Source organism: Poecilia reticulata, chromosome 5 (assembly GCF_904066995.2).
Source record: "Poecilia reticulata chromosome 5, P_reticulata-male-v2, whole genome shotgun sequence".
Classification (NCBI taxonomy): domain Eukaryota; kingdom Metazoa; phylum Chordata; class Actinopteri; order Cyprinodontiformes; family Poeciliidae; genus Poecilia; species Poecilia reticulata.
This window is the reverse complement of record NC_088834.1, coordinates 9,922,182-9,936,411: the sequence shown is the minus strand read 5'-3', so window position 1 is coordinate 9,936,411 and position 14,230 is coordinate 9,922,182. Positions and strand designations below refer to the sequence as shown.

Genomic DNA, 14,230 nt, shown 5'->3' with positions numbered 1-14,230 from the left:
TATTTATATTTATTTAACCATTATTTCACTAGGAATTCCTTGAGATAAAATCTCTTTTTCAAGAGAGACTGCCAAAAGACAAACAGTTACAGAGTACACAAAACGACAATTAAAAAGGTACACGTTTTAAAGTTTTTACTAAAGGTTTATGTGTGGACTACTATTTTGAGTGTGACTTAGACTTTCCAGATATTTTAACTAAAAATCGATATTTAAAAAATGCTGCTTTTCTAAAGCACTTCGTCAACCGCTCCGCTAGAGGGCGCTGTAGCTCAAAAGCACAACCAAAAAACGGAACGACTGAATAATGTTTCCTCCAGCATAGCCCCGCCTCTACTTTTCCATGCATTGGCGCGCTCGGTGGCCGTGGCTCTCTGGCTCCTCTCCTACCCGGGTAGCTGAACTCTCCACAGCGAGCTGCGAGCCTAGACACAGCAGGCATGAGTGCAGCGGGTGACGGTCGGGCCGTCCCGGCTGTCGGACCCGTCCAGCAGGGATTGAAGGAGGCTCTGATTGAGACGCTCACGGCCATCCTGTCTCCGGTGCAAGAAGTGCGCGCCGCCGCTGAGGAGCAGATCAAAGTGCTGGAGGTGACAGAAGGTGAGAAGTGGTCGGGTTATAAACTACACCAATGTTTAACATTTAAGTGTTTTAGCTTCTTTCATTATGCTGGGTGCTGGTTTATTCATGGCTTCAGTGAACTAAGCTAACAGCCGTACTGGACGGACTCTTCCAGGCAGCTAATGTTAGGCCATGTTAGTAGAAGTTATTAAGGACTAAAATAGTATAAGAGCTTGTAAATATGCTCGTTATTTCTAGGACTTGTGATCGCAGTTGTTTTTAGCCTAACGGATTGAAACAGCCCACAGCTATTGGTGTTGCAATGTAATCATTAGCGCGATCCTAGCTTGAGTTGGATACGGCACATGTGAGCGAGGCTGAAGTTGGTATCCAGTTTGGAGCTTTCAATAAAGAGTCATTTCACCACTTTTAAGGGATCTGAACCGCATTTATTCATTTAAAACATCTGAAATAGTATGAAATGGTCATCTTTTCCCAAACGGACTTAACTGATTAGAATTACTTGAAAACGAAACCTTATTGTTTTTGTGAAACGTTTATTAAAATATTCCACATTTTAAGATACCGGTTTCCATACTTTCCAGCTTTCAACCCACAAAATGTAATTATCTATCTCTAATTTTGGAAATCAGCCTTCTTAAGATCAAAAAGGCATTTAATTTCCCTTTTTGTGTTTTAAAAATAGACTAAAGTTTTCACAAATCCCAAACTGTTGAAAAAAAGTCTTTGGTCAGTGTAGAACATTTGGTTTCAAATATGATGGGGCATTTACATTATTATGGTTTATAATGTAATAAACATAACAGTAGACATTTCAACCATTTACTGTGGTTGAAATGTACAAAATATATTGAAACCATCATTATGTGTTCAAGCCTCAGAAGATCCAAGACATCTTCTAAATAATCTGCATCTTCAGTTCATTGTTGACTTGAACAGTTTTAAAACTTGACCACATCAATGGTGAACTAAATGCTAAAAAAAATGAAGTTAATATAATTTTATTTGGATATAAAGTCCAATATGGGTAAAGTGTTCTTAAAGAGTTATTCAAATCAGATTTACTCATTCTAACCTTGGTGACTTTCAAGCATTAACATGATTTTAAATCACCTGCACCCAATGCAGAATAATTCAGTTTAGATTAGCAGTTTAGTACAAGATCTAGGTGGTTTAAATGTCAAAAGTAAAAAAAAACAAAAAAAACAACTCATAAAATAATGGGTTCTTCACACCAAATTATGTTTTAAGTAACCTGTAAATTGACTGACAAGTCAGGCAATTTATGCCTGACTTGTCAAATAACTGCTTTTTAACTGCCAAGTTAGTTTTAATGCCAAAAAATACATTGAAATCGCATATTTGGGATTTTACGGATATGTTGAAGATTTCATAAATACTCAAGAGTAGTTGAAATGATCTGGCATTGTGGAGGAGTTTTGCTCAAGTTTGCTCAATGCATTTTTTTTAAATTCATTATTTTAACCTGAAAAGTGGTCCCGATTGATTGAATGCGAAATCATTTATTACTGAAGTGTAGCGGATGGAGCTGCGAGTCGGAGGCTAACTTCAGTGTCGTCACACGTATAATCTGTGGCTGTGGTTCACTGGAGCTCGGGCTGAATTATTACATCAAATGACGTCACTGAAAGAATGGTCAGCGCTTAAAATAAGCAACGTTTTAGTTGGTATTTCTTATAAGGTGACTTAACTAACGTGTTCAAGTAATTCTATAATCCATAAAGCATATGTTTCACACTCAAAGCAACTCTGGTCAGTGTCTCAATTAGCCATTTAGATCCATTTGACAGATTTCCCCACGAAGTGAGCTTCCAGTGAGGGAAGGGGGGAGTTTCCCAAATATCCCTCTATTGAAGCTCCCAGCTTCCTGCAAAAGCAACATCTGAGTCCTAGTTCAGATGCTTCACCAGTGAGATCACATGTTTAAAATTTGTCATTGTAACAGGAGAGGTGAAGTTATGTTCCAGATTTTCTGTTGAATGTTTCCTGCTTAAATTGGTGACACAATTATTCCTTAATTTTCTCATAACCTTAATAAATGTTCATTTTCACAAAAACCTCGTTTTTCAGTTTACCGGTTTTATTTAGAATAATTTGAGTGCATGAATCCATCTACTGAAATAATCTTCCTTCATCTGGAAGAGGAACAAGCCCACGGCATAACAGGGCTCCCGCCATGCCTGTTACAGTGTACATGAGGTGCATTACTACATGTACTTGTATGACATCTAAACCACCTCAAGTGTTTGGTGCAAAACAGCTCAACTACTGGTAATGGCACAGTAATATATATTGTAAGGTAACACAGCCATTTATTTTATTTATTGTTTTTGTTAAAACACATTTTTTTGGGCAAAATCTGCTGTTGGTTACTAAAACTAGTCTCAATGTGAGATTATGAAGTGATGTCTATTTTAAAGCCTTTTACCCATCTGTTTCAGGGATGCCAATAAATTTGTCATCATCTGTACAGTAAGTGTTTCATGGTCAGTAGCTAACGCTCTCCATCTGACCTTCTATTGTCCAACAGTAATCGTGCTGCTGCTGAAAAGTTAATTGAGCGCGCAGTGAGCGGGCGCTGCAGCAGCGCCGACCCTTTCCGCAGGCCCCTCTCTCTGAGGCCGCCGCTCTGCAGGACTGTCAGCACTAACATTGTCTTCTGGCGCCTGATGTCACTTGGTGAAAGCCAGCTAGAGGTGGAGCTGATGAGGTTCATGCTCGTCCTGAACTGTGCATTTTTCTCCCGATCTGCATGCTTGCCATGCCAGGTTGGAATCAGTCGAGTCAGCTCTGCAACCTTTACAACCTGACGAGCCATTTTTCCTCTCAGGTTAGCCTAGAAAAAAAAAACTGTTTAAAGCTGCAGTTGTTATCTGACGTTTTGAAAAAGAAAGGGGAAAAAAAAACATAATTTTAGGTGCATATCGATTCTAGTAGTAAATTTGGTGTCATTATTATTATTTAAAATAAAGCTAAACATAAAATTTTGCATTTTCTCGGTTGGATGGAAAAAGATGTGAAACCTAAAAGCACATAGATTCCAACCTAATGACAGGAAAAACAGAAGTAAAACATATTAGTGGCATCACTGTGGACATTCAATGCAAATATTACAGGAAAAAACAGCTGAAAAACTTGTGTTTGTTATATTACCTGTAGTTAAAAGCATTAGTTTTATTATTTTAACAAAAATGATTAAGAGCCATTGTAGAAGGCTCAGAGAGAAAACACCTGCTTTTAGGTACTGATTTTAATGCTTAAGCAAATGGTGCCCATCCTTTTGTACAAATGCTCATAAAAAAATCTCACCATGTTTAAATCTATGTAGAACTTAATTATTTCTGCCACTTTAAGCTTCACAGAATTAAATTTTAGTTGGCATTTTGAAATGATAGTCTTGGTGTCAAAGCAGATCTTTGTTGCTGCAGTGGGGTGTTACTGAGTCAGTGCAGTGTTCAATAAGTTACATTTTCTGCATTTGTGTAAATGGAAACTTCTTATATACCATTGTCTTTTTGACCTTCTGCTTCCTGTTTGACATGGTTTGAAACTCATTTGGTCTCATTGTGCATCTTTATAAGAAGTCAGTTTTACCAGCAGCATAATTGACGTTTTTATATTCCAGAGTTTGGCGTCCACCTGGCAGAGCTTACAGTTGACCGTCAGGGAGCGCTCGCCATCCGTCAAGTGAGTACAACTAAGAAATAAAGAGAAGACGCTTGGATTTCTTTCCACATGCATGCATTAAAATCAGATCTTGTATTCTGCTTGTCATGCTGATACTGACTCGCTGTTTGTCTGTTTCCCCCTATGGGAACTTTTCCAGGTTAACAAGTTTTGGGTTTGTGTTTGCAGTTAGCATCTGTCATCCTGAAGCAGTATGTGGAGACTCACTGGTGCGCCCATTCAGAGAAGTTCAGGCCTCCTGAAACCACAGATCAGGTAAACGTTCAAAGGTGGATTCATCCTCTTCAGACTAGTTTCAGCCCACTCATCCACGTCAGACGCCTGCGGCGATGGCTGTTAAAGATGTCTCAAAGTATTACAGTAAATTTTGACTCCTGAGTGATCTTGTCAAGCCCTCCTCCTCTCATCTTGTCCCATCAGGCTAAAGCCGCCATCAGGGAGCTGCTGCCCAGCGGCCTGCGGGAGTCCATCAGCAAGGTCCGCTCCAGTGTCGCCTACGCCGTGTCGGCCATCGCCCACTGGGACTGGCCTGAGGCGTGGCCACAGCTCTTCACCCTGCTGATGGAGATGCTGGTCAGCGGAGATGTGAACGCAGTTCATGGAGCCATGAGGGTCCTCACAGGTATCTTAAAAAAATAAAATAAACTTCTTTAGACAGTCACAGCTTGGTTTAGTCTAAACTTTCAGTGGTCTCTTAATCTCTTCAGGCTGATTTTATTGTGTTTGGACATTATGTTTCTTTGTGTATTCACTTATTTTATATTGGTGTCCCTTTTGTCAGACTTCAATCTATACAAAATGTTTTTTAATGATGATACCAAGTATTTGGAGAGCCCATCATTGGATAGGTGTTGCTAATCAAGCTTGTATGCATTATTTATAATAGTGAAATTCCAAAACTGAGGTTGCATTTAGGAACAAATCATTTTTTCCTTTAATTTGAATTTTATTTTGGATGCCCTCCTTTCCAGAATTCACCCGTGAGGTGACAGACACTCAGATGCCTCTGGTGGCTCCAGTCATCCTACCTGAGATGTACAAGATCTTTACCATGGCTGAGGTGCTGCAGCAGTATTGTCTGTTTTATTTATGGAACCAATAAGCACCTGTAAAATAACCAGCTGTCCATATCAATGTATTTTGCGCATCTCTAACTTTATGCTTTTCTCTGTGCGATACAGTACTTCTCCCTCATGTTTGCTAATAATCTCAGGTTTACAGCATCCGTACCCGTTCCAGAGCAGTGGAGATCTTCACCACATGTGCAAACCTCATCTGTGCTATTGAAGAGCTTGAAAAGGTGAAGCCAGTTTCACATCAACACCTGTCTGATTCATGAGACATCCGTTTCAAAATATGATTTCCATTATTTGTGATGTTTTAGAACTTTTCTGCCTCAGTATTTCTGAAACGTTCTTGTGGCAAATATTTCAATCAACCCAGTTTCTTTGCTTTTGTTTTTTCTGATAGTCACAGCAGTAATGAAGCCAAAACTGTATAAAAAATAGATACATTTTGCATTTCAGAAAAATTTAGTTCTTTTTTAAAATTCTGTTAAAAAAAACTCTCCCATTAATTATCTTTTACAATCCAATTATTAATCGGTTAATCAAAAAAAAAAATCAACAGATTAGCCCTACATTTCATTTCATTAGGTCAAGCAAAAGACCTGATTTTTTTTTTTTTCCATTTTTATGTTAAAAGTATTATTTTAGTTGCAGAAACATCCTTTGCTACAAGTATTCACTTAAGGAATGTTGTTGCATTTTAGGCAGTAACATGCTTATTTTCTAACAAATTAATTAATTTACTAAATAAATTATTAGATTATTTACATCTTCTGACTGAATCAGTTATTTTTTAATGCGATTGTCTGAATCAGTTATTATAATAAATCCTTATTGCAGCCTTACTTTTTTTCCCCAGATACTTATTTATTTGTGAATGATTATATCTCTGTGTATTTATGTTCAGGGTGCTGCTAAAGCGTTGATCTTCCCGGTGGTGCAGCAGTTTACAGAAGCGTTTGTGCAGGCTCTGCAGATGCCTGATGGACCCTCGTCTGACAGCGGCCTCAAGATGGAAGTCCTGAAGGTGAGAGGTTGAGATTGGAAGCCTCTCTGTTACAGATGTTTGTAAAGGCTACAAGAAATACATGTTCATGTTTTTTTGTTTTGTTTTGTTTTGGTTTTTTTCACAGGCAGTAACGGCTTTAGTGAAGAACTTCCCCAAACCGATGGTTTCGTCTATGCAGCAGATATTACCCATCGTCTGGAATACACTGACTGAAAGTGCAGCTTTATATCCCTCACATCACCAGATTTATGTTAATTACTGGTTATAGTTTTTCTGCTAATAAATCTGCGCTTTAGTTTTTTATTTTTTATTTATTTAAAATTTTGAAATCAAAACATCTGAAAGATAAATACTTTGTTTCAGTTTGTTAGTCCTTAGTTTTTAATTCACTTATGTAAGAACTGAAGTCAACTACACTGAGGAAGTGGACGACCCCGTTGACTCAGACGGTTAGCAAAATCCACCTCCTCCAGTCTATTCTTTACATTCCCCTATTTCCTCCCTTCGAATTCTACATCAACGTTTTTATCCTGCACTCATTTTTCCAGGAGAGGTTTTGGGCTTTGAGAATCTGGTGTTCAGCATCTTTGAGTTTGTCCACACGCTGCTGGAGAACAACAAGTTCAAGAGCACGGTGCGGAAAGCTCTGCCAGAGCTCATCTACTACATCATCCTCTACATGCAGATCACAGAGGACCAGGTGAGGAACCGCCGACGTGTAATTCTGCCAGATCCTGCGAGAAATCATTTTGTCTTGACTGAACGGCGCTTCCCATGATTAGGTCAAAGTTTGGACGGCAAACCCGCAGCAGTTTGTAGAGGATGAGGATGATGACACTTTCTCCTACTCTGTCCGGATCTCTGCTCAGGACCTGCTGCTGGTGAGCTTCACATAAAACAAAGAGCTTGTGGTCAGCTGCAGTTCAGCCTGTCCATAGGGACAACTTGCACTCAGATTATGGACAAAAAATAGATGTTTGTTACAATTCCCTTGACATCTATTTCTCATGTATGAGTTAAAGGACTATTCTGGGACAATTAATTGCGATTAATCAATTATTGAAAAAGTCATCAATTACTTTAGGAATAAATTACTCATTAACTGTTGTATACAAACTCTAAAAAGGCAAGTTTGCTGAAAGAACAACATAGTCTGAGCTGTAATTAAGCTAAAACTGCACAAAAATATATACATCATACTAAAAATATGTTCTACCCAACACTCCTCAAGTAGCATAGTTTTGACTTCACCTGGTTCTGTAAGAATAAATAATAAAAAAAATCTTCTGAGCACCTTTTGTGATCCAATTATTAATTGGTTAATCCAAAAAATAATCAACAGATGAATCCTACATTGTATTGAAGTTAAGTCGAGTAGAATGGGTTGAGCTTTTCGCATGTTGGATGTTTTTTTTCTTTTTTTTTGCAAGTTGCAAATGATAAAGTGTATACCAAAGAAATGCAATGTTGTTACATTTCAGCAATAAAACGTTTTCCTTATTTTAAAAACAAAAATATTATTAGAAATACCTTTGAAATTTATTTTTGAAAGATTTGTCTAATATTAGCATATAAGTGGTTAAATGAAAAATCTGCGAAATGTGCCGATTTACTTTACCCAATGAATCGATAGAACAATCAATTAATAGAATGATCGTAGTTGCTACCCCACAAGAGAGCACTTTGAGTTGTGTGCGTGTGTGAGTGTGTGAGTGTGAGTGATGGTGCTGAAGGCTCGCTTGTTGTTGCAGGCTGTAGCTGCAGAGTTCCAGAATGAAAGTGCAGCAGCGCTGGCAGCAGCTGCAACCAGACACCTCCAGGAGGCAGAACAAGCTAAAAATGGTGGCAGTGAGCACTGGTGAGGGGAGGACAGCGACTCAAATGGCTTTTAGTTAGGAAATGTGTTCAAGTCTTTGCTTTCAAGTAGAGTAAGGGAATTTGTTGTTCATATGTTTTGGTTTTTTTTTTTTTCTTTCTGTTTTCCTGACTAGGTGGAAGATTCATGAGGCCTGCATGTTGGCCCTCGGTTCAGTCAAGACCATCATTACAGAGAACGTGAAGAACGGTCGGATTCAGTTTGACATGCACGGTTTTCTGGCCGGCGTCATCCTGGCCGACCTTAATCTCACAGGTGAGAGAGTCAGATGTGTACAGGCACAAAAATACGCACAACATTTTGTCATTGTTCAATGTTAAATTGGATTAAACATTTTCTTGTTTTAGATCATTTTCCTATTTTTCTGTTAGAAACGGGTTGTTGTTTTTTTTTACCCCTTTGTTTAATGTTAAGAAAATAACTTGTGGCTCTGACAAAAAAAAAAGAAATAACTTAATCAACTGATGTGCTCCATAAAGTTGGTTTCTGTTTTTTTGTCTTGTTTTTACAGTCTTTTGTTTTCTTGTTCCTCAGCTGCATCCCCGTTCCTTCTGGGCCGCGCTCTGTGGGCGGCCAGTCGCTTCACTGCAGCCATGTCTCCTGAACTCATCCAGCAGTTTCTCCAGGCCACAGTCAGCGGTCTCCATGACAGCCAGCCTCCATCCGTCCGCATCTCGGCGGTCCGGGCCATCTGGGGGTGAGCTCACTGTTTGCTGTGGTTTAGCTTTGGATGATGACGTCCATTTACCGTCTCTTACTGGACCCCGTACAAGTGTTCATATCAGAATTATAATCTCTAATGTAGTTCACAGGGCTTTTTATGTGCTGGACCAACACATGGTTGTGAAGTGGAAAGAAATTGAAATCTGTGAACTACGTACAATTTTATTCATGCCTTGCTTTTTTGTTGTTGTTGTTTTTTTAGTTACTGTGACCAGTTGAAGCTGTCAGAGAGCACGCACATCCTTCAGCCTTTCCTCCCCAGCATACTGGAGGGACTGGTCCAGCTTGCTGCCCAATTCAGCTCAGAGGTGCTCACACTCGTCATGGAGACGCTCTGCATCGTCTGCACCGTGGACCCGGCCTTCACCACCAGCGCCGAGAACAAGATATGCCCGCTCACAATCGCCATTTTCCTCAAATATAACAATGGTACTTCTGCAGCTGCATTGACCAGAATCACTTCCTGGAACACCTTCTTCCTATTAACCCAACTTTATCTCCAGTACATTCAGTTCTTATCTTTATTTAAAGCTTTAATCTTTTAGAAGTGACCTTTTCTCGTCTTTCCCCGTCAGACCCCGTGGTGGCCTCCCTGGCTCAGGACATCTTTAAGGAGCTGGCTCAGATCGAAGGCTGTCAGGGCCCCATGCAGATGCGACTCATTCCCACACTAATTAGCATTATGCAGGCGCCACCTGATAAGATCCCCTCTGGACTCTGTGCTGTAAGTGCAACATATCATTTATGTTATTTACCTGCAGAGGTTGTGTTAAGCAAATGTTTTCTTGATTTCTGTTGTTGTTTGATTCATCGGTTCTTTCGATGTTTTGATTCCTTGGAGTTGCACTCATTTATTCCTCCGTCTCTGCAGACATCAATAGACATTCTGGCCACAGTGGTCCGAAACACAAAGCCCCCTCTGTCAGAGCTGTTGGTGTGTCAGGCCTTTCCTGTGGTAGCGCAGTGCACCTTACGAACTGATGACCACACAATAATGCAGGTAATAAAAGCTTCATAAATTCACATATATGTAGTTTTATTTTTCCCCCGCAAAACTTTTCTGTCGAGCAAAAATTTGAATTGCACATACAGATTGTCATCATTATGGGTTGAGACTTGAGGCAGTTGAGGTTACCTGTAACTAGCTGCTAACAGACTTGCTAGGTAGATAGTGAGCTTTTTTGCTCTATTACGGGTAAATGCAAATTTATCACCAGTTGGCTGGACGACGTTTGTTTTCACCACTCTCTCACTCATACTGCCAGCCTATTCAAGGCTACATGCATTTTGTGCAAAAACTTGGCACCGTGGGTGTTAAAGAGCCAACTGTGCTGTGAAAAGCACAAAGCCGCCGGCCAAAACGCAAACAAATGCAGAAAATATCAGTTTTTGCTATGCTTGATTTTAATACAGCAGGATCCTCCAACTATTCCCAATATTTTTAGTTTTTCTGGTCTTTGATTTCATTCAAGGTGGCATTAAAAGGTCTTAATTTAGACTTTTTTTGAATTCTGGTATTAGAAGTTGAAACGATGAGTAATCAGGGAATTTTCTCATGTTTCTTTCCGTCTCGCCAGAACGGAGGCGAGTGCCTGCGAGCGTACGTCTCTATCGCCCTGGAGCAGATTGCCCAGTGGAGGGACGAGCAGGGCAACAGCGGCCTGTGGTACGTCATGCAGGTAGTCAACCAGCTGCTGGACCCCCGGACCTCTGAGTCCACGGCGGTCTTCGTGGGACGGCTGGTGTCCACTCTGATCTCCCGGGCTGGGACGGAGCTTGGGGACCAGCTGGATCACATCCTCAGAGCCATTTTGAGCAAAATGCAGCAAGCCGAGGCTCTGAGCGTCATGCAGGTAGGCAGGAGAGATGGAAGGACAGGCTAATCTCAGTAAATCAGAATCCCAGCAGTTCAGCTCAAAAACCAAAACTCGTATAGGTTGATTACACACAGATAATTATATTGCAAGCATTTTTTTTTTATCATGATTGTTATGGCTGACAGAAAGTAAAACCAAAAATAGTGCTGCTCAGACAAAATGTATAATGTTACAGTAAGCATATTTTTGGATCAGAATTATCCTACTGTGAAGTATTTCCATGTATATGACAGAAATATTCCTCTGTTTGCAATAAATCTTTCACTCCCTGTATTGAATTACTGAAATAAAAAAAACTTTTGATGATTTTCTCATTAACTGAGATGCATCTATATTGGTAGACATTCACTGTTTTTTTCTTGGCGTTGCCTTGTTTCCTGATCTGTCTCCCTTCTCATCCTGCAGTCTCTCATCATGGTGTTTGCCCACCTGGTCCACTCCCAGCTGGAGCCTCTGCTGGAGTTTCTGTGCAGTCTGCCAGGGCCGACGGGAAAACCTGCCTTGGAGTTCGTCATGACGGAGTGGATGAGCAGGCAGCATCTTTTCTACGGGCAGTATGAGGGTAAAGTCAGGTCAGACGACTTTATTTTCTTGCATATGTTTTTGCTTTCGTTGTGCTGGAACTTCACTTATCTTCCCTCGCCTCCCTCAAACTGTCTCCATCTTTGTGCACTTATCCGTGCAGCACTGTGGCGCTGTGCAAACTTCTGCAGCATGGCATAAACGCTGACGACAAGCGACTTCAGGACATCGTGGTTAAGGGAGAAGAAATCTACAATCCTGAAGACGGCATTCGCACTCGCTCCAAATCTGCCAAAAGTAAATCTAAACTGTTGAGAAAGTTGAGGGACAATAAGTTCTCATTTTTGTGGCACATATGTTTTCATTTTTGGAATGTAGTAAATTAAATTTATGTTGTTTTATTATACTTATGTTTTTGATGATTGGTTTTTATAGACCCAGAACGCTGGACGAACATTCCTTTACTTGTGAAAATCTTTAAACTGATCATCAACGAGTTATCGACGGTGGTGGAATCAAACGCCAGCAGGGTGAACGCTGCCGACTGGAGCCACGGTGAGGAGTAGCGATGAAAATAGTCAATCCTCTACTATTTGTTCTGATTGGAGTTTTATTTTGCAACGTTTTTCCCAATAAAACCAGCACGGCCGTTTTCTGTGTCTGTCTCAGATTCCAGCGGCATGTGGGACGACCAGGAGGACGGGGAGGGAGAGGATGATGATGAGGACGAAGGATTAGCAGGGCAACTGCTCTCCGATCTCATTTCCTCTAACAAATATGGTAAAGTATTTCTGTTTAGTGTCTTGGTTTTACCTGAATTGACATTTTTAATGCTGGTATTATTTTGATAGATGACGATTATTATGAGGATGATGAGGAGGATGATCCAGACGCATTGAAAGACCCCATTTATCAGATTGACCTTCAGGTACATGCTCACTTTTTAGTTCATTTGTATTAGAGACGCACCGATCCGGTATTAGTATTTGCATCGATTCCGATATTGAAAAAAAAAACATCTAGAGCGGGTGTCTGTGACAATGTGCCTGATTGTCTGATCAATGAGCACAGGTCTATTCAGTCTAATTCTATGCTATGTTCTGAACGAATTCATGCTTTATTATTTATTTTAAATTATCTTTAGAATTCCTTTTTGCACTTCCTGAATCGTTTGAAAGTTTTTTTTTTTGCTGTTTGTGTTTACATATTTGACCAAAATAGTACACCTGTTGTTTTTGTCAGTATCTTTTCTTTATCATTTATTTTCCATTGACTGTTATAGTCCTATTTGCACTGACTGAAAAACATAAGTTGATGTTTTTACATGTTTGACTAAGTTTGTGAAGCTATTGATGTATTTAATTGTACTGTACTGGTGGAGAGTCATCAAACAATTTTGTAATTCGATACATTATGTCTGCATAAAAAATAAAAAAATAGAACGTTGTACGTCAATTCAACTGTTTTTCTATATTGGATCAATAAATCTAAACCTCAGATATCTGTATCAATATCAGGAGTGAAAAAAGTGGATTGGTGCAGCTATAATTTGTATGTTTTTGTCTGTTTGTCTAACCTGTCGTCCAGCTATCCAGAGACAATTTTCTGATTTAAAATATTTAATTTTGACCACAGTAAAAAAGTGTCTACCAATGAGTCATAGTGGACTTTAATATTTACACTTTGAAACAGCCCATTTAAATTGACTGAAAATTCTGGAAATTTAAATCTGCCAAGACAATATTGCAAAATGAAAATTGTTCGTTTAACAGATTTTTTTTTTTCCTTGTGCATAGTTTTTTTTTTTTTAAATATGAACTAATAGTTATTTTCAGCCATTTATAAAGATTTCTCTTAATACTCCACTCTTTCTCTCCTCAGGCATACCTGACAGACTTTCTGACACAGTTTGCTCAGCAGCCATGCTACAGCATGTTCTCAAACCACCTCAACAACGCTGAGAGACAAACCCTGCAGTCTATAGGCCTGTAGCCGTGCTGTTTGATACTCCAACTCATCTTCCATCAACGCCACCCTGAAATGTCCCTCTGTCGCCCTGTGACGCCACTCATGATACATTTAAGACTAAGTGAAAGGACAGAAGGACAAAGGTCGATGGAGGCAGGAGGGGCACAACTTGGAAAAGAACTTGTGCAGTTAACGTTGACTTCCTTTTTTTACTTCATGTGAATGATGAGATGAAGGACCTTGCCGACGCTGAGAGGCTGGACAAGTCTCATCCTAAAAGGTCAAACATACACTTGAAGACCTTCAGTCTGGACAAGAAAAGGGACAGGTCTTCGCTGAGAAGGACTAATGAATCTCAACATCTGGGCCGACTGTAATTTAGCCTATCATATTTGTGTTTCTATCCGCAGTGGAAATGCAACATGGTAAATTTTTCCGAAAGACTTTACACTGGCTGAAGGAAATCTACCATTTTAGTGAGAAGAGTCTCTGGTGGCCTTATGTTCCAGAAAAACAGTGACTGTTTGACAGGAAATGCAAAGCTCTTAGACCAGCTGTCATATCTCGGGGTTTGGTGGGAATTGGGGAATTCACACTGTTGCCATTTTGAATTAATGCCTTGTCATTTCATTGTATCTATTGAAGTTTAGAATAAAAATATTTCTAAATAAAAGCTCCTAGCAGGAGATTTACAAGTTTTTTTTTATGTGTTAGACCCTGAAAACTGTAAACTTCTATCTGGAAAAGTATGCAAATGACTGAATACAATTACATTTCATGCTGTTTCGAGCTGTTTTAACATTTTTTTGGAACATTTCAAATGATCATTAAAAAATGTACTTGGTTTGTCAATGTTGCATTGCCATGAAACAGCAATATATATCTATGATAGAGCCCC

The 14,230-nt window shown here is 39.6% G+C and overlaps 1 protein-coding gene across 1 annotated transcript; it reads left to right on the top strand.

Moving 5' to 3' along the window:
- The first annotated feature begins 218 nt into the window (after positions 1 to 218).
- Positions 219 to 14,184, top strand: ipo9 (importin 9). The gene is made up of 24 exons (XM_008408433.3): positions 219 to 600; positions 4,229 to 4,290; positions 4,459 to 4,545; positions 4,711 to 4,912; positions 5,262 to 5,350; positions 5,504 to 5,590; positions 6,265 to 6,384; positions 6,491 to 6,591; positions 6,757 to 6,815; positions 6,915 to 7,066; positions 7,149 to 7,247; positions 8,118 to 8,224; positions 8,358 to 8,497; positions 8,777 to 8,939; positions 9,168 to 9,394; positions 9,541 to 9,689; positions 9,837 to 9,965; positions 10,543 to 10,818; positions 11,248 to 11,414; positions 11,528 to 11,661; positions 11,800 to 11,919; positions 12,034 to 12,144; positions 12,216 to 12,292; positions 13,246 to 14,184. Exons 1-24 carry the CDS (start codon positions 441 to 443, stop codon positions 13,354 to 13,356), a joined length of 3,129 nt encoding a protein of 1,042 aa, XP_008406655.1. The 5' UTR covers positions 219 to 440; the 3' UTR covers positions 13,357 to 14,184.
- The last annotated feature ends 46 nt before the right edge of the window (positions 14,185 to 14,230 follow it).

Bases quoted from the DNA above. Each gene is read 5' to 3' on its own strand.
- ipo9 (XM_008408433.3), top strand. From the start codon at position 441: ATGAGTGCAGCGGGTGACGGTCGGGCCGTCCCGGCTGTCGGACCCGTC. The intron at 4,546-4,710 runs GTAAACGTTCAA...TTGTCCCATCAG, and splicing joins CTCCTGAAACCACAGATCAG to GCTAAAGCCGCCATCAGGGA. The intron at 12,145-12,215 runs GTAAAGTATTTC...TTATTTTGATAG, and splicing joins CATTTCCTCTAACAAATATG to ATGACGATTATTATGAGGAT.